At 46.0% G+C, this 27,058-nt stretch overlaps 1 protein-coding gene across 1 annotated transcript; it reads right to left on the reverse strand.

Annotated features, from left to right (window-relative positions):
- Window positions 1–170: 170 nt before the first annotated feature.
- Window positions 171–25,753, reverse strand: NEK9 (NIMA related kinase 9). Its single transcript, XM_085301769.1, has 22 exons — window positions 25,503–25,753; window positions 24,533–24,710; window positions 21,131–21,186; window positions 20,217–20,287; window positions 18,166–18,271; window positions 15,413–15,544; window positions 14,361–14,471; window positions 13,711–13,775; window positions 12,711–12,761; window positions 11,454–11,646; window positions 10,057–10,201; window positions 9,072–9,272; window positions 8,622–8,668; window positions 7,509–7,664; window positions 7,006–7,114; window positions 6,223–6,384; window positions 5,686–5,856; window positions 5,391–5,450; window positions 4,622–4,812; window positions 4,002–4,166; window positions 3,097–3,309; window positions 171–2,698 (listed from the first exon to the last, which is right to left on the reverse strand). Exons 1-22 carry the CDS (start codon window positions 25,692–25,694, stop codon window positions 2,576–2,578), a joined length of 2,898 nt encoding a protein of 965 aa, XP_085157895.1. The 5' UTR covers window positions 25,695–25,753; the 3' UTR covers window positions 171–2,575.
- Between the last annotated feature and the right edge of the window lie 1,305 nt (window positions 25,754–27,058).

Below are 27,058 nucleotides of genomic sequence, written 5' to 3' on the forward strand. Positions count from 1 at the left end.
AAAAAAAAAAAAAAAAAAAAAGTTGCAGAACTTGGCATTTTTCCACAGCAATGAACCTGAAAGCCTTTGGCTCTCTTCCTGTAAGCAAAATCAAAACAGAACTCCAATATCCCACCTGTTTATATGCATATTCCCCCTTCCTGTCCTACAAAGACTCGAACACAGGAGAATGAGTTTAAACATTTATTTAAACAGAAACTCCAAACCACTCCACCCTTTAACCTTTCAAAAAAAGACAACGACAAACTAGTTTTTCAGCCAGAGTGTCAGAGCAGGCGTAAGTTGTGTTTCACTATAACAACTCAGTAGCAATACTAGCAGGAGACTGACACATACGGAGCTAGCACTGCAAGAAGGGGAGAAGTCAAAAGGGTTTGGAACTGCTCAGACGCACTTCTGCCCACTTGCCCTTCCATTTTCAGCTCAAGACAAAGGTGCTGGCTTTAAACTGCTTTTTTGGTTGCATAGCTGGCTGGTGTGAAATCTGTGGTCTGTAACAGGCACAACCTGGATAGCGTGAATCCTCTAAGGCACGTATGAGATTGCGGAGCACAGGGCATCCTCTGTCAGGGACCCCGATCCTCCACTAGATCCAAGGGGAATCCAGTCTGTGCACCTAGCTTCCCAACTGCAGAGCATTGAGAAATGAGGATAGCAGTGCACTGCAGGAGAGCGACTCCCATCTGCTCGATGCTTGCTTACTGGACACAGCTCAGGCTCAGCTCCTCGCTCCTCAAAGGCACTGCTGCGACATGACCAACTCATTCATTTCCAATGGCAACAACCACCATCAAGCTGGGACCCTAACCTGAGAACTGGCTCCAACGCACATGGGGGAAGAGAGGGCAGAGTCACGAGGGCAACGCAGGGCACGACGCTTGCCACCTCCCAGGAGTCCTGCTGCCCTTCCTTCAGTAACCACGGACAAACGCGCTGGTATTATCCTTGCCCTGAACACTGCACTGTAGAGACTGCACTCGACTGAGCTCTAAGATACTAGCAACAGGCACCAGAGAAAGTCTTTAAGGAGCATTAACGACAAGCAGAATAGCTTGGCATTCACCTCCAGAGACAAAGGGGGAACGCTAGGTCCTCAAGAAGTCTCTCAAAGGAAAAGGTCTAGGAGAAGTGGCATCTCTAGGAGAAGYGGTATCTCCCCATCTCCAATAGATCCGAGGCAATTCTAGTGACAGGGATGACTTAAGGGTAACAAAAAAATCACAATCCCACTCTCACAGCAATGGAGAGAGGGACTCAGGACTCATTAGAAACTTCAAATAAGGTGGAGGGAGGCTAGCTGCTCCTGGGGGCCCCACCAATCCCACAGGCTTAGTCCAAAATCAGTTTACTAAAAAAATGTAAGGGGAATAAAATTAACCTCATTATCTAATGGGAAATGAGGTAATTCTGAGCATCAGACCATGCCTCTTCCCATCTCCGATTTCCTTGGGAAAGCCTCTTGTTTCTAGAAAGAGGGTGAATTCCGGCCAGAGACTTGATCATCCACGGTCACTGGAAAAGGCTGCATCCTGTGACCACRGCATTAATGACCTATTCTGGGTAGGAAACTACATTCCAGCTTCATCAAAACACTGAGTGGAAAAATACTGATTCTTCCCACACCCACACAGAACATGGGTGCCAGGGGCTGAGCAGAACAGAAGCCAAGCAGGGGGCAGCTATGGGCTTATGCCAAGAAACCAGAAGCTCTGGCACCCAAACCAAGTTGAGCTGGAGGAAAAAACGTGTGACTTAGTCTGAGCTACGCTCGTCATCTGGGTAGAGAGCAGGTGGTCTGAAACTGGGTACCAGAGATCCCATCTCCGACAGTCCCCTCTGCTGCTGTTGGAAACTGCACCCGATTCACTTGTCTCTGTGCAGTGCCTGGAAGGTGGAAAGCTCCAGGCTCCCAGAATAAAGCCTTTAAACTCTCTCCACACTGGCCACTGGACACAGCCACAGGGCCAGAAGTTATGCCTCAAGGCCAGGGACATGCTGTCTGCCATTATCTCCCTARCAGGGAGATCTCCGCTGCCTCCAGAACGAGACGTTCTCTGCTCCCTCTGCCCCTGAACAGAGGAGAACAGCCTCACCGGCTGGGCCTTACCGTGTGCTAGGGAGAGGGTCCAAGTCCTTCACCCTTCTACAGTGAAGGTGGCAAGTGTTCAGATTCAGCCTGCTTTGGTAAAAACATGTTTCCTCCTCCTCCTCACACCTAGAAATGCAGTGATGAATACTGGGGTCCCAAAGRCAGCTCCCAGGAAGCAGTGAAACAATGAAAAGGCCACAAGCTGCTACTGGAGCCATCGCCGTGACGGGGCTGTTCTGCCTCGTGCAAAATTGACAGATGAGGTACAAAGAGGAGCTGCTGCTGCTTCAATCACTGAGCTGGCCTGGAGCTCAGGGGCCCTCCCCCTCTCAAATTCACTCCTAGTTCATATCAAACGTACATGGGTGCTGCTCTGGAGCCTCCGGCCTCGCTCCTTGTCTGCAAGTGACCTGAAGCCAGGAAAGCCGCTCTCTGCATTCGGTTAGTGTGCTGTGAAGTTAGATGGATCCCAGTGGGCTCAGGAGACTAGAGGCTGGAGCGGCACGAGTCCGTTCCCAGGAGACACCAGGAATCTGAATCCAAGTCAGGTTTTGGATCTACTTCCATCTCCTCTTTGGCTGTCTGGGTTCCTTTGGAATGAACCTCCACCTGTCAAACATGGAGCAGCTCTCAAAACAGCTCTGGGACTGGCTGCAAAGCTAGGAGCTGCATAAAGCACAACTCCTATTCTCCACAGCCATCTGGGACTGTGGGAAATGAATAGTCAGATACTGACTATTCATCTCTTCTAACCAGGAGAAATAAAGGGGAATCCCAAACCCCTCAAGGGTTGGGCTGTCCTCACAGGAAACTGACTTCTTGGCTTTATTCCTGTTATTACTACTGGAGCCAACGTCAGCAGCTCCACCAAGCTTTGCTCTAAAAGAGGAGCCTGCTAAGAGCTACATCCCTTTCTGCAGCCTCTACAGGCTACACAGGAGCCAAGATTAGGGTCCTGAGCCCTCAGCACAGACATGCACCCAGAACCCCAGCTGATGGGTGCTCACCTGCTGCACTTCCTCTGTCCCCCTGCAGAACCTCTGGAGCTGGGTGCTCAGACGAATGGTTTCCTGCTGCAGCTTCTTCTGGTCATCCAGACACTGTAAGACCAGGCCCCGGAGGTGCACCACTTCTGCTTGCAGAGCACTGCACATGCAGCCTGCGACAGGAGACAGAGCCTTCTCTCCATCGCATGGCAAGGCTGGGCCCCGGCAAGCGGGCTGCAGAGACACAGAGGGGAATCAGAACAGGCTTGTGTGGAAGGAAGGGAACTTTTAAACCAGGGGTTGCATATGCCACAAGAAGAGACCACGCACACAAGGTTGTCACACTAGCTGAGTCCCAGCTTACAAAGCTTCTAGCAGCCAGGTTGTTAAGCATCTTTACTACCAAACCACCATCMTCCTCCTTTTTCTGGGAAAGCCGATCCTGTGCTCCTATCACCAAAATCCATCTAGTCTACCCCCCGCCCCTAAGACTAGGATCTGTGCCTGCTCTTGGGACAGATGCTCCTGGAATAAGACAGTCTCACAGGCTGTAATTTCTCAGTAATTTCCTAYATAAATCCCTCTTTCTTTCTATCTCACAGCAATTTATGCTTTCTAAATAAATTTCTACCTTCTGGTGGGCTTCTGGGCTACATTCAAATGCATTAACCACATTTTTCTCCAGAACTGATTTTTCTTTTTATCTGACCAAACTCCTACTTCATGTTTTAGACTGCCTTGAATTGTTCTCTTCACAGTACTTGCAGCATCATCTTTGATTATTAACACCCCTCTTTTCCTCATCCAGAAGAATTAGGCCAATCCAACACCCTCTTGCCAGCTTGCCCCATAAATCAAGCATTACTCTTTATGGTCCCTGGATCTTTTGGCCAAGCATTCACTGTGGGAGACTTTGATAACTTTACCCAGGCCTCTGTTTTGGGCTTGTTGAATCCAGTAGACTCCTCAGGGGCCCCTTTCAGTCCTTGAAGTTCCTGGTAAGGAAGGGTCTCCTTTTCAGGCTCTGAAGATGCCATGCTCAGAGGAAAGGGGCTGTCAGGCATAGGGATGAATTCCGCATTCTCCAGCTCCTGGACACACCAGAGCAGCACTGTTAGGCCTACCCGCGTTCCTGCGGTTGACTTCAATCTCCTCAGCCAATGCATCAGCACCCTCTTGCGGTAAAAAAGGCAGCTACGGCTAAAGATCTCTTCACACAGCCRCAGCCTGAGCTAGGCCTGGCAAGCAGGACCCCTCCACCACGGGGCAGCCTGTCCCCCGAGGGTGCCAGACAGCTCCAGCAGCAAGGCTGCTGCCATGGCCTGCCCAGCCCATGCTCTGCTTGCAGAATCATCCCAGCAGCTATTCCAGAAAGCACGCACAAGCTGGCCAGGAGGGCGTTTATCCGCGCTCTCTGGTGAAGCAGAGCAGAGATTGCACAGGCAACTCTGATAAACTCCTTTCTGAGTACCCTTTACAGAAAGGGACCCTTGCTTTTCCGCAGCCTTGATCTCTATGTTAAGGCAATTCTGAGACACCACATTACCTTGCGCAGCCAGCCAGGGCAGGAGCTGCTGTCAGCACTGTCGCCTCCCTTAGCTTCTGTCGTGCTGATCCAGCCCCCCATTCCACGATCTGCTTCCATGGTTCCTCGAAAGCCTCCACTGGGATCAGGAGTCTCTGCTTCCCCTTCATTGTCCTCTTCCTCTCCTCCTCCAGTTGTGCAGCTCTGAGCCACTAACAAACAGGAAGAGTGACAACTTTTACATTTTTCCTGTCTCTGCTATTCCAGCAACTGTTGCCCCAGCTGGAGCAAAGAAGATGGCTTCCCCAGAAATTAGAGTTGTACAGCCATGCTAAGTGCACATACTGGCAGCATCTCCCTAGACAGCTCCTCACCTCCTAGTACTCACTGCAGTTCTCCCCAAAACAGGTTATCTACTGCAGCCTCTTGCAGCTTCTTGGCCTTAGCCCTCCCACAGGCCCATGACACAACTCTGTCTTTCCAACAGCTTTCCCATTACCCTGCSGACCTTACTCAGCTTCCTCAGTGAACTGCTCTTACGGTTTCCATGTCAAACTGATGCTTCTCAATACAAAGGCCTCACTGCTTCTCTGTGCTCCCTTTCATCTCAGTTCTTCCCTTCTCCCCAGCTTTGGCCCTTCCTTAACTGCACTACTTGGATTTCCTCCCTCCACCAGCTTCTGTAAGGCCTTTCAAAGACAAAGAAACCGTGCTGCAGGACTGAGCTGCACTCAGTCACAGTAAGCACTGAAYTGGCTTAAAACACAGCTGCCTAGGGCTGGTTACTCACCAGTACCAATGGACAGGCCACTGCTGTTGGATCGGATGGTTTTGGAATTCAGCACCTTTTCTGCAGGGAGAAAGAATACACCTCTTCAGTTACAGGGCCACATGGAGAGCAAGAGAACTCCTAGAGATGGCATASGACAAAGCCAGTGTTGCATTCTTATAGTTGAGAGGGGCTCATCACATTCCTCCACAGCAACCTGGCCTGTTTCCAGGCAGGATTTGTAGGCCAGGCCCTAGCAAACAGTACATCATCGTAACCTAGCTCCAGGAATAATTCCTCATGGACTCACACTTACCAACAATGATGATGGTGTGCCAGCCACGACATGACAGGTCAGGGACATGATGCAGAGATCCAAATATTGGCCGAGGCCAAGAAGTACAAATATCCGAGCCATGAGCTCTCTCAGTCGGCGTCATCGCCAGTCGCCCATTCCCACCATTGCCCCAGGCAAAGATATGGTTGTCTGAGGAAAGAGAGATTCAGGAGCCTCAAGTCACTCTCTCTGTCAGGCTGTAATTGTTGCAGGATCTCAGCATCTCTGTTGTAACTGCTATCTCAAAGCATCTAATCCGCCAGCTCCAGTTTGCCAGTAGGAGAAYAAACTGATGACTCTAACAAGCAGCCTGCAAGCCAGCACTCTGCAGCCCCAAGGACAGCAAATGCTTGGTGCTGCACTGGAACAAGGCACAGGGGCTCAGGCTGTGAGGATTTCTTTATTCCAGTGCAGTGCTGTGGAAGATGGTCTAAGAAATGCTCAGTAAGAGCCAGTTAACCACCCCACAGACCTAGTTCAAAGGAACCCACCGCAACCTCACAAAGACCCACTCACCGTCAGTAGCAGCTATGGTGAATTCATCTCCACATGAAACCCTGATCACCTGCTTACCCCCCAAGGGGCCTCCCAGCAGGTTAATTCCCAGGCGCTTCTTATAGTCCCCAACACCAAGCTGTCCGCACTTGTTGGAGCCGAAGGTCAGCAGGCGGCCTCGCTCTGAGAGGAGGAACGAGGAGACAGTCACAGCAAGGGCCCAACTCTGGAAGCAGCCATGCATGCAGAGAGCTAACAGCAACAGCCCATGATCTGAAAGGACTCTACTAAGAAGCCAGCCAGGCTGGAAGGAGACAGTGCCAGCCAAGAGGAATGGCTTCAGCTGGGAAATGCCTCCCAAGTTTTCTCCCTTTGCTTCCCTTTTCTGATGCTGGAAGGTGGGACTTCTCCAGCCATCTGACCAAATTTCACCTTGCTCAAGTAAGTGTCAAAAATGTTTCGACCACTTTCCCAGAGCATRATTCTTCAAAAACCTCTTCTTTAAAGAAGGCTGGCCCAGCAACTAATGTTGCTGCTTCAGCTGGCCAACAGGCAGCACTCCTGAGGAACAGGAGTCCTGGGTTCCTCAACCAGGCATGAGCCCTGCTACAAAAGTGTAACCCTCAATGCCAGGATCCTTGCATGGATCCTGCTGCTTCAGCAAGAGAAGCCAAGCTGAAAGGGTAAAGCTGATGTAGAGCAACCAGGCAAACAGTATCCATTTCTGAACACACCAGCTTAGAATTCCTTTCTCTGGCTTCAGCAAACTGGGGCCCATCCCCAGGGGCTGCAAGTAGAGCTCACCATCAATGGAAGCTGTGTGCGTCTTCCCTGGAGAAATGGTACGGATCTTGTAGAAGGACAGCTGCTTGGCCAGAGTAAGGGAAGTGGTGTAAGGCACTTCACAGTACGTCTGAGAAAAGACAACATTTAGATAAGCAGAGAATGAAAGACTAGATGTTCATCAGCTAAGGCCTACTCAAGCAGGTCTTGATAGACCACTGTGTTAACTTAGCCCCCACACAGCTATGGGAAGCTCCTGCAAGACTCCAGGTCACTGGGTAAGCTACCTTGAAGCTGGCCACTATCTGTTCCACTAACTCAGCTTTGACATGAGCCCACAAGGCAGCCAGGAAGTTGAGGAACAATTTGCCTCTTCTCACAATACCAGTATCCATCCTCTTGGACTTGAGCCAAGAGATCGGCACAAAGTTCATGCACTCCCTGTCAGTGCAGTGGGACCTCTGCATATTCCCCATATGCTACTGACTGCTGGAAGTTGGAACTAGGGACCCAAATGCACTTACATCATGGTTAATTATCCCTGATGTGCACTGATTCAGGCCCAGTTTATTGAATTCGTTGAGTCCACATGCCAAAACTTTGCCTGTCTGTGTGAGCAGGAAAGTCCCATCACAGCCACAGTGAACAGACACAATGTTCAAGGTCTTTGGAACATCCACCTACATAAAAGAAACAAATTACGAAAAAAATCAGAATCCCAACAYCTAATGCACAGAAGCTGGGCCTGGAGAAAACACATATTGAATTAGAGCGGTGGTTCACCTAGCCTGAGCACTGACAGCACCTAATGCAGTTGCTTCAAACGACAGTGCAATAATATCATAAAATCTATAGCATACTGAGAAACTCTGGCCACAATACAGAAATTTAAGACACGTCTAGACACTTCTGAGCAGAGGTATGAGAAACATGGTGCACAGGCATCCCAGCACCTGGAGCCTGCAAGCACCCAACTCAGTTAGCGAAGCAGAGCTGGCTCTGTGCTGTGTGGGTGCAATCCTGCATGACTGCAGATATATAGCTTCCAGGCACCAGTTACTAAGTGTGCTCTGTAGACCCAGTAGCTCCAGCTGACAGCAGCCTGGAAGAGCCAGGCATACATGTGCCAATGTACGATGTAGATCTGTCCTGCAGAATGCTGCCAGCTAAGAGAAATACCAACAAGTTAAAACTGGCCCAAGGTTATCGTTTCCTTGCTTGTTTCTACCACCCACAATGGAATTATCATCTCTTATTTCCAAAAGGTTTTGCTTTCAACTCATCTTTAACATATTATGTCAAATTCAAAGATTCCCAGTTGTCTGGAATGCTGCAAGTTTCCTCTACAGATCTGAGGTATGCAATTTGGTACTTCCTACTATGATTTCTACATTGTTCTCTCAAGTTCAGCACTTCCAGTTTCAGCTTGCAGCTCAGAGACATGAATCTCTTAAGTCAAGCTGTTAGCTAGTTTGGGAGTGAGACATCCAGGAACAAATGAAGCAAAGGCAAGACCCTCGTAAACTTTGTGATACCTCAGAAAAAACACTTCTGCTTCAGACATCCAGTATTTTAAAACAGGGACTAATGCACATTTATACCCTTGCAGATTTGGGAAGAGGCAGTCAAAGGCCTACCTTCTGAGGAGTGTAGTGATCTTCTTCTGAATCCAAGCCCAAACGTCCTGCATCAGCAAAAACACTGAAGTGAGAAAGGGCCACACAAGGTGCCTGCTCCTAAGAAAYGGTGTAGTCTCCCCCTAGTCCCCCCAAAATCTCCTCACAGCACTAGAAACCTGCTTCTGTACATCCATCACTGCCTGCCTTTTCTCAAGATAATCCATCCCCACTAACAGAATGACTACCCCACTCCCAGAGAAGCCACCCAGCACCCTACAAGTTCCTCAAGTGAAATCTGAAGGGCTCAGTCCCCATTCTCACAAGGAAAGGAATTCCCGTAGAAGCAATCTTTCCTCCCAGGGCATACTAGACTGCCCTCACCCAGGCCCTGCACCACACACCAGCACCAACTCACTCCCTGGAGCGGGCATGCCCCAGCGCTGTTAGGTCCAGGGAGACTCTACCTACCGTACTCCCCACAGCCCCACGTGTAGACTTCTCTGTTCCTGGTCAGAACTGCCACATGGTTATCTCCACATGAGACCTGCTCCACAGGGTTGGTAAGAAARAAATCCAGCTGCAGGGGCTCAAGTACTTCAGAGCCATGAGCTTTGTCAATGCCAATGCATCCGTAATAGTCCGAGCCAAAGGCATACACCTGGCCCTCATCTGCAGGACACAAAGGAAGCAGTCAGCACGCAGAGCTTGTATTAGGCTGCGTATTCGCCTCTCAGGATGTGACAAGAGCAAGCCACTTTGTAATCACCCTCATCTTCTGTGCAGAGGAATGGTATCAGAAGACAACAGAGACTTTTCCAGTTCACAAGAAGATGGATAACCTTATGCTACAACCTGCAGCTTTTGCAGGCCACCAGTGTCACAAAATAYAACCTGCCACCTTTTGTAACATACACCCACAAATTGACCCTAAGGCTCCCTAAGTCTCTATCACAGCACACTAAGCATTTGAATTCATCTCTGACAGACTCTGCTATTCCAGAACTGGCAGAGAAAAATGGAAAATCTTTTGTGGAGTTTCCCCCCCACACACAAGGGCAGAGCATAATCCAAATTCTCCTACAACAGGCAATACCATGGTTCACACATCCTTAAAAGTATTAGCAAAATTAGAAYTGGAGACAGCCACCAGGTCTCAAGCTTTCTGAATTAAGTAGCAAATCTCCAACCCACTTCTCATTTCATCCTTGGGGGTGCCCAAAGGGGCACATCCTCAGCAAAATAGTCACCCTCCCTGGGACTCAACATCTTCCTCTATAAAATAATGTGGATCCATCTCAACTGTTGCACCTCTTATCTGCAAAACCAATGGGTAAGTAAAACACAGGACCTTCTCCTTTGTGACAAAGTTGCTATACTAATCTTATTGTTAAGGTAAGCCATCTCCACAGCACAGCAAAGTGAGGGTCCACTGTGGTCCCCTTTCAGCTCTTACCTGTGATGCAGACTGTGAAATCATCTCCACAGGACACCTGCCGAATAGCTTTTCCCTGAAGCTTCTCTACATGCTTTGGCTGCCGGTAGGAGGCTTTATCTCCATGCCCAAGCTGCCCRTGTAACTTAGTACCCCCCTGCATGTTCTGTAAGACAGAAACATCTGTAAGGTTACGTATAGAGATAGTGCCAATAATTACAGAGCTTCCTAGGAACAAGAGAAAAAAGCAAGAGAAAGTGTCTTAGCTATCCTAGGGAAAAGGCTGTTTAGCTATGTAGCGTAACAGCAGGCACCATTTAAATGGCAGCACAGACTTTCGGACACTCAAGCACTAATGAGGAGTGAACCAGTCAGGCCACCAGCTTATTGGCCTAAGAATCAGAGAAGAATCCCAGCTCCTTCCTTGCTGCACTCACTGCCAGGTTGCCAAATACACTGCCTTGCTGCAGGGCTACAATTCATCCTTCAGCATTTTTACCCACGTTTCTATATCCTAATAGYTGCAAAGAAACCCATAACATGAAACAAACATCACTGAAGAGGCACCAGGCCTGCCAAGTCCGCAAGCAAACCAGAACAATAGTTCTGAATAGTGTAAATGCTGAAACGAAAATGTTACAGCCAAGTCAAAATTTTCAAAGGCCATTCTTGCAGCAACAGCCAGTGAACGACCTCAAGTTGCTCCCCTCCAATTTGGATCTCTTTCTTCTCTCACCTACCTACCAGTGCTTCCTAGTTTTCCTAACAGATTCTGCATCATAAATACAAAAGCTAGTGTAAGCTTGATACTTGCAGGATACCTCTCTGTTACTGACCATATAAGCCCAAGATGACTGGACTCAGTTGTTTTAAATRCATTATATGCTACCATTTTTTTGTTCACTTTAAGTTGTTGCAGAATTTCCACTCAACATGAAAATCAGAGTTGTTCACTACAAGATAGCTCTGACTAYATCCACAAGTTGCTTCACAGATGACTTCTATATTATAGTGAGGTCAGCCATCCCATCCTCTGTGATCTCAGAAAACATTCCTCAAAAACACACAAGCCAACAGAACATCACAATCCCTTCCAGGGCYTTTCGAGTGGTCAGGAAGAGGAAGAGATGTTTCACTCAGCTTCTGGGTCYACAGGCCCACCACCTACAAGCCTCAAGCAAATCTCCAAAACACTTCCCAACATCATGGGAAACAACTCTCCAAAATACATTTGCCTTGGGAGAGCTGGGTTAGCCCCAAAGCAGATCATCTCCTCCATTCCCTAGCGCTCTCTGCAATTGAATTTCTCTTTCCAAGCTGCTTGCCCATCAGCTTCTTACAGGCTCATGAACAGTTGGTGGTGGATCTGGACTCTCCTCCCCCTCTTTTRTACACTTCATATGGTTTCTCTCACTTACCACCCAGGTGTAGAGCTCCTTCTCCACTGTCACCACAGCAAAGTGAGTGTTACCAGCACACACCTGGCGTGCACTGCAGCCACTTTTGATGGCATCCAGCTTCTGGGGGGTGGACTTCCCACCCCCCCAAACATACACCTCGCTAGTGCGTGAAGTCACCACCGCAATGGGAGCCTCATTCATGGTACTTGACCTGCACAAGACCCACCCCGCAAAACACACATGCTTTTAATGAGTTTATGATCACTGTCGCCATTTACTTTCCTACCACATGCTACCAATTTCCCCATGCCCAACCTGCAGCCCTTCAAAACCACTCATGGTATTTCTTTTCACTAGCTGCTGTCTTTGTTAGAGATTGCGAGGCCTGAACCACTACAGAGACACTCAGGAACAAACCTGTCTCAGAGCAGCAGAGAAAGGAGCCTTCAGCAAGCATTAAAGAATGTCTAGAACCCAATTCAATGTCTTTTAAAAATAATGAGCTTTCACTGAATGGCCATGGAGCTGTTCTCATCTGTGAAATATGACACTCTCACAAACTGTTGCAAAATCCTGCTCAAAACATGGAAGCATCCCATACCCTTTAGCTTCCCTCCACCTCCTCTTTATTTAAGTTTCAGGCATTCCATTTGAAGCAAAAATATAACTCTTATGCAGATAAGAATCAATTCACAAGCAGATTGCAAAATTGAAGTTGTAGTCAAAGCACACAGTTTGTTATCAATCCTGAACTGAACAACCTCACATAAAGTGCTCAGACAGCAATTTCAAGTCTATGAGGAAATAAAGGTCAAAACCTATCTGATAGTTCAATAGAAAAACAGCTATACGTGTCATGGAACATATCTGCCACAGAGAGCAACTCTGCCTTACAAGCTTGCTGGAGATCAGGGAGAATGTTTCCCTACATCCAGTTTTATGAAAGATATTCAAATTCATTTCATATTCATTGTGAAAGATAGTCAGTCAGATAGTCATATTCTTCCTGCTGAAGGGAACCTGCCTGAAAGAAGGGCTCCTCAGCAGGACCGACCTCAGGTAAGATTCCAGTCATACATATAAGCAGGATATAAAAGGGAGAGTAAAACTTGGAATAACAACCATGGAACGAATATGTTGAATTCCTAGCACTTACTGCTCTTCTAAACTACACTGTTCCATTAAGGTTTTCACAGTCTAACACTTTAATTAAAGCTCCTCTCTGAGGAGCTGTTCTTTCCAGACTTCCTTTCAAACACATGCCCAAATAATTACCTTGGTCGCTTGCTTGGCCCATTAAGCAGCGTGACTTTCTCTTCCATCTCCCTGCCAAAAGAGAGAAAGTATTTTAGAAAAACAGCAACATATCTCCCAAAGCAATTTACTGACAAGCAGCATAAACAGACTGCTTTCCCTTTCAATAAAAGGCTGCTCCCTCTTGGAGGAAACGTGGCAGCTGTTTACCAGCTCACAGCAATACACAGTAAGTAGGGCAGAAGTAATGTGCCATACAGCTAACAAACATACAGGACAGCTAGTGACAGTCAACTACACATACACCAGAATTTGGCCAACCAACACCCACATTGTACGAGAATGACTTTAAACGGCTAAATGTCATCAGGATTTGGGTTTTTACATGAGCAAGACAAAACTCAGCAACTTTGCTGCCCACCAAATAAAATAATCTTTGCATACGGGATTAAGTCTACTGTCCCAAAGGCAGCCAAAGYAGGATAAACAGTCTAAAATCCTGGTCTCTCTTTCATAGAAAGAGGCTGCATGGAGCCTTATGGCYAACCTGAGCTAAAATTGACCACGTTCAATACACTTCCTGAGGAGCAAAGAGAGAAAGTGCAGGTCTAGCCTCATTGCAGGAACTGTGTATTATGAAAGACCTTTTCCAATGACTGTACAAGGATCTAAGGGTAACCCTTCCTTCACAGAGATTTAACTTGAAGAGCAAAAACCAGCATTCTTCAAAGGAGCCTCAGAAAGGGAYGCCTCTGGGTTCTCAGCACAACAGTTGCTGAGGCAAGGGATGCAGAGGCCCTTCTCACCCAATCCTCATGCCAGCAGATATAGGGATTGATGAAAGACAAAACAGCAAAAAAAAACTTTCTCCTAAAGCTGATTAAATTACTTCAACAACCTCATGCCAGGCACAAATTAGTCTAAGGACTTTGCTTCAAAAGCATCGACACCACTAGTTTGCACAAGCCCTCCTGTTCTCCCTCACACCTCTGGCTCATCCAGGTCTCAGGCAAGACTATACCTCCTGCGTTTGCTGAGAAGAGGTTGTTCAAGCAGTTCATCTGCAGCAGGTCTCTTCTCCGGATCCTGAAAGAGGTTAGCAACAAGTCACTCCCTGGGAAAAGCTCATCATCTACAATAAAATCTTGGGCCAGAAGACCTCGTCAAGTGTGGTCTTCTTTCCCTGACTCCTTCCACAAGGGAAGGGAAAGGATGAAATATTTACAATGAACAGCAATAAATGCCAGAAATGAGCAGAATGAACTTCCCCACTACAACAATATCAATATTACGTTTGCTTCCAAGAAGKTAGTTCTCTACAGAAGTGCAGAGTCATGGTCAGAAAGTCAGAACCTTAAGAGACTACTGAACTGATGCTCCCACTTTCAAAGCGCTGCATAAGAAAATGATCACTTCAGCCAGCCCATAAAATTAGCATCATCAGAACAAACCCAGCACCCCTCCTAACCCTGCAAGACTGAATGGCATCTTGAGAGGATGCTTTCAGAGGACTGGAGGAAGCCCAGCCTTAGTGATACATCAGGCCTCACATGTATTACCTGGCATCAATAGCCCTCATGCTGAAACATGCACGCCAGTCCCCCCACCATGAATGGCAAGGCTTAGGCAGCTCAGCAGGGGTGTCTCAAAACTGGAAAGTATCTCACCAACCTGATCAAGGCAGGAATTCACCATCTGGATCAGCTCCCGAGAGTAGATAGTGGAATCAACCTCCATGGCCCGATTACCCTGTACAATCTTCACACAAAGGTTCAGGGGATTCTAGGTGAAAAAGAGAAATCAGCTGTAAAAAAATCTGATCTGGACAATGTGTTCAATGGGGAGAAACGCTAGAGGCCATAAACATTTACTCTCTCCTTCTGTGATCAGAGAAAGGACATTCTTCTTCTCCCCTGCCTAGGAGGTTCTCCAGAAACCTAGTAATTATTTCTGCACACACGGTATTTCTGATAGCTAGGACTTGGTGGCAGCATACACCTTTCTGCCAAATTCCGTAGCAGTGGAGGGAGGATAGGCTCCTCTCTGCACAAAAGCTCCTATGCAGTATGCTGCCATTGAAATACTGCACAGCAGCACAGTTRCTGGGAACTTGGCAGTCCTGATGAAAGGAAGGCAGGGAAGGATGGTATTTTGACATAGCTCTGTAAGGGTTACAAAATATTCCCCCTGGTCAGCTAGCTGGTCTCCTCATCTCATAGTACATGTCGGCATATCACCTATGCCAGTCAGTAATGCTCCCTCTCACTCTCTCAGTGCCAGCTGACCACTTTTCTCTTGCATCCTAACTTTAGATGAGGGCAAGAAGATTGAATCTTATGAAATCCAAGGCTGGAAATTTTTCCTACAGAATGCTGCACAGAAAACTCATAACTACCAATGCTGAACCAAGACTAAATGATCACGAACTTCCTCCTTCTGGATGAAAGGGTGTTTCACTCGCAACAGCAATACAAATCAGCACAGTTTGCATTTCTGTATCTGATAAACCCAGTGCTGCAGACAGGATGGGTTTGTCAGAAGTTGGAGAGGTACTGGCAGTGCAGTTTTCTCTGACTGCAGTTTAAGAAAAACAGTGGCCTGGGACTATAATCAGTAGATTAATCAACAGTGAAAGAAAAATAGAAGCTAAGAAAAAGCTATGAGCCAAGTGCAGACCTCAGGATGATGAAAATCAAGGTACTCTTTCTGGTTTGCAAACTTACTGTAGCATCAAAGGTCCTCTTCAGAGTGAGAAGTTCAAAGATGACACAGCCCACAGCCCAAATATCTGATTTGAAGTTGTATTTCACACCCTGGCAGAGTTCTGGGGACATGTAATATGGAGTTCCCACCAGCTAGGAAAAAAGAACATTCAAAAATCAGAAATAATCCAGTAGCCTTCAGTTCTGGAGCTCCCCATCCATCATGTTCACATAGGCCTATCAGAGCTGGATGCAGCTGCAACTCAGCAGTCAAGAGATATAGACCATACACCCCACCAACATGTGCTAGAGGGAAGGGAACAAGCACATTTACTTCCTTCCTACCCACAAACCTGTGCCTGCATTTCTTAAAAGATCCCTGACACCACCTTGCTCCGATTCTGATGTGTTATATACTGCTCAATAGRGCGGTCATTATGAGAAAACAGTGAAGACTTGCCCCTCTTAAATACCTTATATTCAGAGTTAACCGGGGGTTCAGGTAGTGACCACACATATGGGAACCCTCAGAAGAGGCTGAAGCAAAAGGGATCTAGCAAACCTTCCAAAGGCAGATGCCAACCCATGGCTGTGGAGCCACTCTGTCTGATCACAGGGTACTGCCAGGACAAAGGCCACTTTGTCTCTGAATAAAGAGGGGTTACTTCTGGGTCAGTAAGCAGGAAGCTGGCATGAGTTCCACCTGAAAAGACTTTCACTTCAGAAATGAAGCTTTCCTGAAGAATTGTTTAAAACAAAAAACAACAACAAAAAACCCACCCCAAAATCCAAAACCCCACCACTGAAATACAGAAATTCTCCCAGCTAAAACAGAAATAGCAGCATAGTTCAAAGTCACAAGAAGAAACAGAACAAACCACGATAAAAGGCGTAAGAATGAAGCTTCCAGATGAATGGAGCTGACTTCCTAGCAAGGAACCAGACAGTGGAACAAAATGAAAAGTATAGAATTTAAGACGAAAATTTATAGTTGCCCTCTTCTCTCTCAGCAAAGCTCTAAGGACTACAGAGTTGGCCTTTCATTAGCTCTGCTAGTATACCAGATACCTAATGGGCACGCTCAAAAATCTGTCATCTACCTTCCATTTCTCTTTACCCAGCTATGAGAGTCCTAATCACAGGAAGACTTAAAACCCCATCTAGCTGGAATATCACAGGGAGAACTAGGACATGGCTCTTAAATCTTTTTTTAAGCACAACATAACATAAACTTTCCAGAAGACAGACATTTTCTGTATCATCATCCTTGACTGGGAGAAAGGTTGGTAAATTAAGAACTCATCATTTATTAAGCAAGAAGTTAACATTTTACAAGATCATAATTTGACTGTTATGATTACAACCTCTGTAATGAAAAATGCCAACAACAACGTGTTAGGGACTCATTGCACAGAGGATATCTTCAAGACTGCCATTGGTCATTACATCACAAATTGAGCAAATAGGCTCGAGCCCAGCAGCACGTACAGAACTAAAGATGGTTGACAGTACTTAGTTCAAGACTTTTCGTAARTGAAAAAGGAAAGAAAATAAACTTTCACGTGTAGATGAAGCCACACAATACACACAGAAACAAACCTGGAAATTCATAGCACAGTTTTCTCTGAAAGTCAGAAGCCTATGAAGAACATGACATACCAGAAACGGTTTTGCTGGACCCATATTTAGCAAGGACTATATGCAATATACTTGAGTTCCCACTTATTATGGAACTGCACATTAGCGCTCACGTTCTGGAAGGAGGTTGACGAGTGTTTAATTATGCATCCTATCAGGACACTAATAGTTTGCATTAAATCTAATAATAAGCCCTGGTAAGGGTAAGTGCAAGCTGGCTGGCATCCTAAACTATAAAAGTCTTTAGCAAATTGAAGCTCCAGACAATGTCTCCCTTTCCAAGCCTACTGCTCACAACAGAATTAATAGAGCTGGGAAATGCAGGCCGAGGTGTTCAGGTGGCTGCAGCACAGCTTACCCTCTATCGTAACTCTGGGTGTGAAACTGCTTCCTGGAAGGGTCTGAAACAAAGCCAATTTTGACAACCTTCTTCTGGTAGAATTAATCTCTTCTGCAAAGCTTTGCCCCTCTTCAAGATCATTATCAATGTGCCACACTTTGTTACTAAAAGGAAAGTGAGCACCTCTCTTGCTTCTTTGAAATTCAGTTCAGAGCCTGAATATCAAAGTTAAAAGGACATATCCATGGAACAATGCAGTGCCAGGCAAACATATTCAAGCCAGCACAGACCCAACAACGGAAAAGTACCTCTGTAAGCACAGCAGCATGCTCAAACTAATTTGGTTTACTAAGTTAGCCTAACCTACCCCAGAGAGAAAGCTGTATGACACAACTATACTGCTGCCTCTGTCCCTTTGGATAGTATGGATGGCCTTCATGTTATGTATTCACCTTTGGAAGTAACACAACTAGGYAGCTGGGAAAGAAGAGCAGTGCTCCCTAACACAGCTACATTGGCTCTGGTACAATTACATGCCCATAATGTCATTTATCACTAGTCTAATGCTGCTTTGCAGGGAGATAGATCTTTAAAAGGTAATCCAGGAGCAAGGATAACTGCAGACTGCAAAACATCATCAAATATGCTTATGTTATTGAGATAGTCCAGGTGGTAGAGAGGCAAAGAAAGAACAAAAAAAAGCAAGTAGCATGAAAAATGCAGCATTTCTGGTCTTCTGCAAGGCATGAAGAGGTAAGACAAAAAAGATTGCTCTGCACACAAGGCAGATACTCACAGTCTCAGCCATGGAGTACTCAGAGTTCAGCTTCTTTGCCAACCCATAGTCTCCTAATTTAATCAGGTTTGCCTTGGTCAGAAAKATATTTAAGGTCTTTATATCTCTGAAAGGAGAAAGAGAAATGTAGACTTTCAGATATATTTCCAGATTTCACAGTTTTCCACACATTATCATCCTTTCTTCTCCCTATGAAGTAACTTCTACTCTATCAGCACCTTCTCATACATGCAACTCTCCAAAAGCAATTTGACCCCAAGTACTGTGGTAGTAACTGCTGCTATGTTTTATCATATCCCCACACAAACACAAGACAGTCCAAAAAGCTCAGCCTCCAGACAGCTATGTAAAGATCACAGAGCAAAGATGTTCCCGCCCGCCCCCTCAATCCTTTCTCACATGAAGGCCTTTGGAAAAGCCTTATTTTTCCTGTTTTAATAAATGGACCAAAGATAGATGTCTCTGAGCTCACCAAAAACATATGCATGATTGTGTATGTAGGCATATGTATATTTTATGTATTTTTATATACATACATATACATAWATATATTTAAGTGCACACATACACACAGAGTGTAAAATAGATGCCACTCTAGAACTTAAGTCTAACACCTTTCTACCTTACGCCTCAGGCAAAAGTCTTTATAACATGATATACAGTACCCAGAAGGTCAAAAGGCAGATGGCCACTAAAATGTTGAATTTCAAAACTCACTGAAAACATTGTGTTTCAGATAGAATAATTTATATTTAAAGTTTCGCAGATCAATACAAGAGACTGTAAATACAGCGAGGAAGCCCCTGCAGAATATGCTTCCCATGGCCAACACTTCATAACACCCCCTTTTCCTAACGTACCATCAACAACTTCCCAGTGTAGATCAGGACAACACCAAGTAAAGCAGCACTTTGCATTCATCCACTTGGGGCATCGCAAAGTCCTGGGTCACTCTGACAATGTCTGCAGCAGAAGGAAATCACTGCAAACATTTAAATAACTGTTCAATTTGTTATTATGGAAGGATTTGGGGCCACAGGTGTTCCTAGATTGTGAACCTTGCTGTCAGGATGGGTAACAGAGATGGTAAGCAGGAAATCATTGCAAAGCAGGACAGACATGACATCTGCTTTAAGTCAAACACATATGCACTGCTTTGTCGAGCATTAAGCACCAACCCTTCATTAGCAAGGCTCTACCAAAGATCAGAATGGCAGCAATCAGGATGCTATCCCACAGAGAACATCCTCACACAGCTCTCCTCATTAGTTACAGCAGGATGTGGCCCACCATGTGATCCAAGCATGCTGAAAATAGCTATCTACAAACRTGGTACTCCCAGAACACCATGGCCTCCTTACTCTGCCCATGCATTGGGCGCTTTTGAAGCACACATAAGCAATGAAATTTACCCCTCCCAAGTAGAAAAGAGCAGCAGAAAGAGGTAACTAGCTACTCACTTAACTCTCAAAGTCAGTGTTAAAATTACCGCAACCAGCTAACAAGCTATAATATTTCCTTAAATAACAGGCCAAAGAAATTGGATTAAGCCAAATGCAGGACACCTGGTTGGGTCTTACAGCAATGCACYAGTGCGAAATCCTCATCACCGCCAGCCTTCAGAAGTTACATGAGGATGTGCATGTGGTCTGCAGCTATTACTTTTGAAGCAGGAGGGAAGTACCCTCAGCCACTGCAGACTGCTCCTTCCTACCCAATTTAGCAAACATCATTCATATGCTACGGCAATAAACAGTGAATTTACTCCCTTCCTATGCTTAYTAACTCTTTATTCACAGAGCTGCAGCACCACACAGATAGTGATTCCATTTCTGTATAGAAAATGTCTTGCACATTTATTACAAGACAGTTTCTAACCAAGAAAAATTTGTGACAGAAGTGACATTTAATGTCCGAGCAATCCAGCTATAGTTTGAACAGAGAAGCTCCTTGCTTGCTTTAAACAYAGAAGCAAAGGCTACTCAAAGGAGTTCTGCACTCACATCTGCGAATTACTGTTTCATTTTAGCTTTACTGCATGCCACACTTACCTGTGAAGAATTCCTGCTCGATGAATGCAGCTCACAGCTGACACAATTTGAAAGAGATACCAAATCACCATCTGCAAAGGTAGGAATAAAGCCTTATGAGAGATTCAGAGAAAACAGGTGCACCTGACATACAGAGGCACAGCAAGAAAGCCTAACTGTGCCTTTAGGTGCTCTTTTGGAAAGAATATAAATTTGTTATTCCCTTGGAAATTTCATGTTTCAGAAATCTCTGAAAAGAGGGAAATTCCAAAAGGTTGCTTACTCTAGCACCCTTCATAGTGTCTGTCCTAATAAGCACAACAGAAGTCAAAATTTGTTAAGAGAAAAGGAATGAGAAGAGCAGCTAATGACCATCTGYGAAAGATCCGCTGTTGGGCTCTCTAGAGTAAAAACTTGGACCATTTAATATTCACCAAGAGCCAGAAGGCCTTAAAATTCGTATAAGAAAAATAAGTTTAATTATCACAGCACGAGGTGGAAGCAGAGAGTGGAAAATAGACAAAAAGAAAGAAAAAAAAAGGAACAGGAAAAAGTCCAAAGTGATACAGATTCAATGTAACTACTAAATGAGGCTTACTCTGAAAAGAACCTGTAGAATGGCTAAAGGGTGAGAGAAACTGAACACCAACCATGAAGAAACACAGAAAGGGATTTTAAAGTGAAATGTTAGCCAAGACTAWAAGTGACCAAAGTCAGCTGAGCTCTTTCTTTCTGTAGTGCCAGAGACAGCCAAAAATGAAAGAATTCCGGTAATTCATAAATGCTTGCAATATTCAATAGAAGAAGGATGTCAGTTCCCAGATCYATACAAAAATTCCCTGAGCATTACTATGGAAAAAGTATAATATTCATAAACAGTCAGATCTCCACAACACCAAGTCAGCCCACTGCTCCMTCAAACCAGTCAAAATTACCTCTTCTTCAAATAACTTGTCTTTCTGCCGCAGAATCTTATCGTAGAGGTTCCCTCCTGTAATTACAAGTGAGTGAGAAAGAGAGAGAGGTTTATCTTGGTTAATAGCAGCAGTTATTCTGCTGAGAATACTCAAATCCCATAGGGGACCCGGCGGTTCCTCACAGCTCTCCCTCAGCACTCTTCACTTAAGCTGGTCAGGTACTCACAAAATTAAGTTGTTCTTCCAGCTAAGAACTTCACCAGCACATCTAAGCTTAGGCAGAGATCATTCCTTGTTCTACATAACCATTCAATACACTCTGAAAGACGAATCAGAGAGAACGGCTAGCAGTCTCTACTTTTTCACCTGTCAGTGGTTCTCCTCCCTGTGAGGAACGGCTGCGAGAGCTGGGCCTCTTCAGCCGGGGGAAGAGAAGACTGAGGGGGGATCTGATCAATGTGKACAAGTACCTGAAGGGAGGGTGTCAAGGGGACRGGGACAAACTCTTTTCAGTTGCCCCGTGTGACAGGACAAGAGGCAATGGGCAGAAAYTGAAGCACARGAAGTTCYRCCTGACCGTGAGGGGGAATTTCTTCCCTGWGAGAGTGACGGAGCACTGGASCAGGTTGCCCAGAGAGGTTGTGGAGTCTCCTTCTCTGGAGAYCTTCAAGGCCYRCCTGGATGCAACCCTGTCTACCATGCTCTAGGTGACCCTGCTTGAGCGGGGAGGTTGGACTAGATGATCTCCAGAGGTCCCTTCCAACCTTACTGATTCTATGATTCTATATGCAAACATTTATAGCATTAAAAAAAAAAGAAGAAAAWAAAGATTACAAGTCCAGAGAGGTCCCTGAAGGCAGCAGTTACTGCCTTTCCAAAATTATTGCCCAGCTCTGACCTGCCAATTTCCCTCATCTGCCCTGCCAAATGCAGCAATGAAGAATTCGAAAACAGGGTTGACAATAGCAGTAGAACCTGACAAGAAGCCTGAAATCAGCAAATAGCCTCCACCTGCCACAACTTGATTTTCAGTCTGCAGTCTTCAAAAACTAAAAGAAATGGGCACAGATTGCTGCAGGCAGGGAACAGCGAGAGTCCCTGCCAGATCAGAATCTTATTAGCAAATTCAAAATCTCTGATCAATCCTCTTGCTATTCCACTTCCTAATTATCACATAGTATGTCCTAATAGTAACAGGACACCAGGCTCCCTGTTCCACTCCTGCAGGAATGGTGCAAGACAGTTTTCTGCTGTATGTTTTTCCCAAGTCTGTCAAGTTGTAGACGGCCAAAAAAGGTGACAATGGATCCTTTGCCTCCTTGAGGGAGTATTTCAGACTTCCACATTAGTAAGATTTTTCTGATATGCCAGTTAAGATTTCCTTTGCTTATGTTCTTCTCATTCTGCCTTCCTATAACCCCTCAACATTCGTTTTTCCTGTCCTATGTTCATGCTTGCAAATTAATTTGTAAATGCTAAGTGTCATTTACAGATAACCAAACTAATTTCTACCTCTTCCCATGAATCTCTTCCCCCACAATTCAGACTACAAACGTTTTAGTGATTTCTGTTTCTTAACTCTGATCTTTTTTCATCTTTTCTGCAGCTTTACTGAACCAAAGAGCAGCATGCCAGGTGCTATATCACCAAGATGATATGCTAGGAGAAAATTTAGCTCTCAGCTCAGTTAATCAATACCCCTATACATACATATGCCRCCCCCCACCCAAAAAAAAGGGCTTCTTCTTTGTTTCATCTAATTAATTTAGCTTTTTGACCCCCTATTTTCTCTTCAACACATCCATTTTATAGCCTGTTTCTTCCCTCAAGATATTGCAGATGTATTCACTGATACTACTCCATGATAAATCCAAGTCCCATGGTACCACTGTGCACAGACAGTACTATATGCAAATCATCAATTCAGTTCCTTCATYTGTGAAGAGAAGAGAGTATTTACTTGAATTTGAAAGAGCTCCAGAAGAAATATGCCAATTAAACAGCAAAAACTTTCAAAATCTGGTGCTTTTTTGTTTTGTTTTGTTTTTTGTCTCTGTTGTGGTTTTGGATTCTGAAAAGCGTCTGACAGCATCCAAATTAGCCTTATCTTAAAAATTACTTACAAATTACCTTGGACTTGTATGCTGGGGAAAGGAAAAAAAAAGTACTAACAGAACCACTRACAAAAACGATACCATAATTCTAAACCAGACTCCCTCTTCTCATGYCTCTACTTCTGTACCACCTGCTTGGACTCAGACGTACCCAGGTAATACAGGCTGTACACTCATCTCTTGTTTATTGCCCCAAAGTAAAACATCAGTTTAGAGACATTAACACACACGTATAGACACTAATATTACACGCCTTCTCTCAATGTCCTCCAATTAATTTATACTGGTCCTAAGCTGTCTTTATTGGGCAGCCAAACAACTCGCATAGAGCACTCCTAAAACAGAAGGAGGCTCAAAGGGCCAACGTTTCCCTGCTGCTGTACTGGACTCTACCTTTCATGAGAACTGGAAACGATGGACTTGAGAACTGAAAACAGCTTTGCCCAACCTGTCAACCAGCAACTTGCCTGACGCCCTTCAAAAATACTTTGTACGAGCCCTTTGCCCTCCCCAACCCAACCCAGCAAAAGCCATTTGTCTATGATGATGAAAACATGACTCCACCAAAAACCTTCTCCTCTCTGATAACTTGCCAAGGCTTTACAGAGGAGCCGTCCCACTCATCCAAATATGCCCACAATACCACCCCCTGTTCTGGAGAGCGTACTGTATATCTAAGTAGGTAACCTGTTCTAACAGTATTACCTGAATTAACTCTTCTTCCAGCTGCCTAACAGCAGTTGCAGCTCGGCCCCTCACATTGCATCCTTCTGCCTCCCCATCCCAGCGGTGATTGGTCCCCCCACAAACTCCAAGTAACACCACTTGATCTACTCTTGGATGGAATTTGAAGGTTTTCACCACCACCAAAAGGACTGGGTTTTTCTCTAACAGTAAATGTAGAAGCTGACAGTGTCAGGCAAGAAAGAGAACTGATTATACTGGACAAGCAGATTTTCAATTTTACTTTGTAATTGTCAAATGAAAGGGGTCTAAGCACCTTAAAAAAAAAAAAAAAGAAACTCAAACCAGCCTCATTCTGTACTGGCTGAGAGGCCCAAATATCCTCATATCTTTTCCCAATGCTCTACTAGAAGACCAAAAGGCACGTTAGAAGTGCAGATGAACAATAACCCACAACAAATTGGAAGGGTTCTCAGTCTCTTCCTCAGCAGCTACACAACAAAATTTATCTCCATGCCTCTGCTCCCTAGAGGACACCAAGCAGTACTCCCTGCAGGTTCTGTGGGAGGGTAACTCGGCAACGCAGCAGCCTCCTCTCCCTAAGTGGGAGCAGGGATCTCACCATTACAGTACTCCAGCTCAATCAGCAGCGTGGTGTTATCCATGAAGTGATTGTAGTACGCAATGATGTTCTCATGCTGCAACAGAGCAAGGATAACAATTTCGTTCAAAGCATCACGACGCTCCTTTTCTGACAGCCGGGTCAGGTCCACCTCCTTCCACACGACAAGTGAGTCATCCTGAAACACAAAAACATCTTTTAATTAAACACACTGCTCTGAGGAGAACATCATATGCCTTTTCTGCAGGAAATTAAAATTTCAGGAAAGGTAAACAGACTTTCAGCCTATTACTGGTTTCAGACAAAGATTCTTCACAAAAATAAGTTTGAATTTTTCTGTTTGATGCTAGGAATAGCGGCTTGAAGCCATCTTCCTAGCTGGCTAGCACCTCTTTGAAAAAAGGAACTATAAAGGTTTCCAGGGAAAGGACATAGAGTTTGTTTCATCTCAATCAAGGCTAAACATATTCTGGTCCAATAATGGGGAGAGGGGCAAGCGTATTTCCAGTCCTATACTTGTAGGATATTGCATGGTACTTGTCATTACAAATGCACAGTTACTTCTAAAGACCACTGAGAAAACAAGAACACATTTAGCTTGCTGTTGTAAGACCCACTCGCGCTGCAGGATACGTGTGGAGCGATGTGTTAAGCAGACAGTGTTCACGTGCAACTGTTCAAGCTATGTTTCACCCATAAAGAAGCACAAGGATTTCCCTTGGGTAAACTGCTTCTTTTTGGCAGCCGTTAAAAAAAATGAAAAGAAAAGAAAAAAAAATGGGCAGAATTAAAGGACTTGGGGGCAGAGGAAGGACTGGTTTCTAGCCAGCTCCACCAGACTACGCTGCAGTCTTCACCACGAGCCACCTGCAGAACCGCCGCCGCGTCCCCCGTGCCGGGGAGAAACCGCGGAAAGAGCAGGCGGCGGCCGCGGCCGGGGGCGGCGGCCGGGGCCGGGGCCGGGGCCTACCTCGGTGCGGCGGTACAGCGTGGCCTCCCCGAAGGCGCCGCGGCCCAGGATGCGGATGGGGACGTAGTGCAGCTCCTCCTGCTCGCCGGGCAGGCCGCCGCCGCCGCCGCGCGAGCCGGCCCTGCCCGAGCACTCGCTCCCGCAGTCGGAGCTGATGGAGTCGCAGTGCCGCTCGTACTTGCCCAGCGACATGGCGGCGGCGCGGCCGCTGCTCAGCGACGCCCCGCGGCCTCCATGTTGGCTCCCGCCCGCGACCCGGAAGCGCTTCCCGCCGCCGCCCACCCGGAAGCGCTTCCCGCCGCCGCCCACCCGGAAGCGCGGACCCCGCGGCGCGGGCTGCGGCCGCCCCGGGGCCGCCGCCGCCGCCGCCGCCGGGGCGCTGCGACCTCGCGGGGCCGGGCGCGGAGGCTGCTGCGCGTGACCAGCTGTCAGAGTACAGCTGGGCGGTAGCAGCGGCCGGAAGCGGCTGATCCGTACCCAAAAAGCGGCTCCTGCCTCTTGACGTCAGGGACGTTAACACACGAGCAGCTCCACGAATAACGTTTTAGAGCTGGAGCTGCAGCAACGTCCCTGTCCCGAGGGGGTACTAGCAGCCTGAAGCCTAGCTAAATGATTTTCTCCGCAGATAACGTACGTTGAAAACGAGAGGATGAAAAGAGAGTAAGGCTCAAGCGCCACAGGCAGCCACAGAGTCACCAGCACCGCTTAGGGACGGAAGAGGTGCCAGTTCGGACGGGTGATCCTCCGCTCGTACCAGGCTTGGGGAGCTGCGCGCAGATCCCCGAGAGCAAGGCGAGCACAACCTGCTCGGCTTTATCCCGCCACCTYGAGAAGGTGCCCTGTTGCTCAGAGGTTGTGTCACGACTGGGGTTCCTTGCAGCGGCGTTAGGTTTAAAGAGCTGCTCAGCATTTCCATTATAAATACCTATTTGAAAAGCAAATAATTTACCTATCAGTGTTTATTAGCTGTGGTTGTACCTCTTTCCATATGAGGATGATGTCCTTCCAGGCAGCAAAGGTGACACCTCAGGTTTAAAATAAAGGTGGTTACAAGAATGCATGAAAAAGCTCAGGTATATTCTGCTAAATATTATTCACTCCCTCTCTCTCCACTGTAAGGGAAATGCCCAGGAAAATGTAAAAAACAAACAAAAAAAGTCTCATGGAAATGAGATTAAAGAATCCAGAACAATTGCAAGCAAACTAGAAGACTACTTGAAAAAAATCCAATATTCCTGTCCTATATTTAAAAAGTAGGCTTACCTTATCCTTTTTCTCCCGCAGTTTCATTCTGGCCTTTCATAAGCTGATGATCACAATAGTACCTACAATCAGGTTTAACCACCCCACAATTTTGCCTTTACCACATTTTTAAAAGCCCCTCAGACCAAAACGCACACCAGTCACTCAGGTTTATTTGAATGTAAATGAAAAAATACTCAACCTTATATTGCGTTTTGCACTGAAACATTCAGAGACCAGTTTAGAGGTTTTGGACTTGATAATATGCCATGCTGTCTCTTGCAAAGTCTTGCAAAATCATGTGATTACTGAAA

Source organism: Rhea americana, unplaced genomic scaffold, assembly GCF_003343005.1.
Source record: "Rhea americana isolate MKP2758 unplaced genomic scaffold, rheAme1 scaffold_18, whole genome shotgun sequence".
Taxonomy (NCBI): domain Eukaryota; kingdom Metazoa; phylum Chordata; class Aves; order Rheiformes; family Rheidae; genus Rhea; species Rhea americana.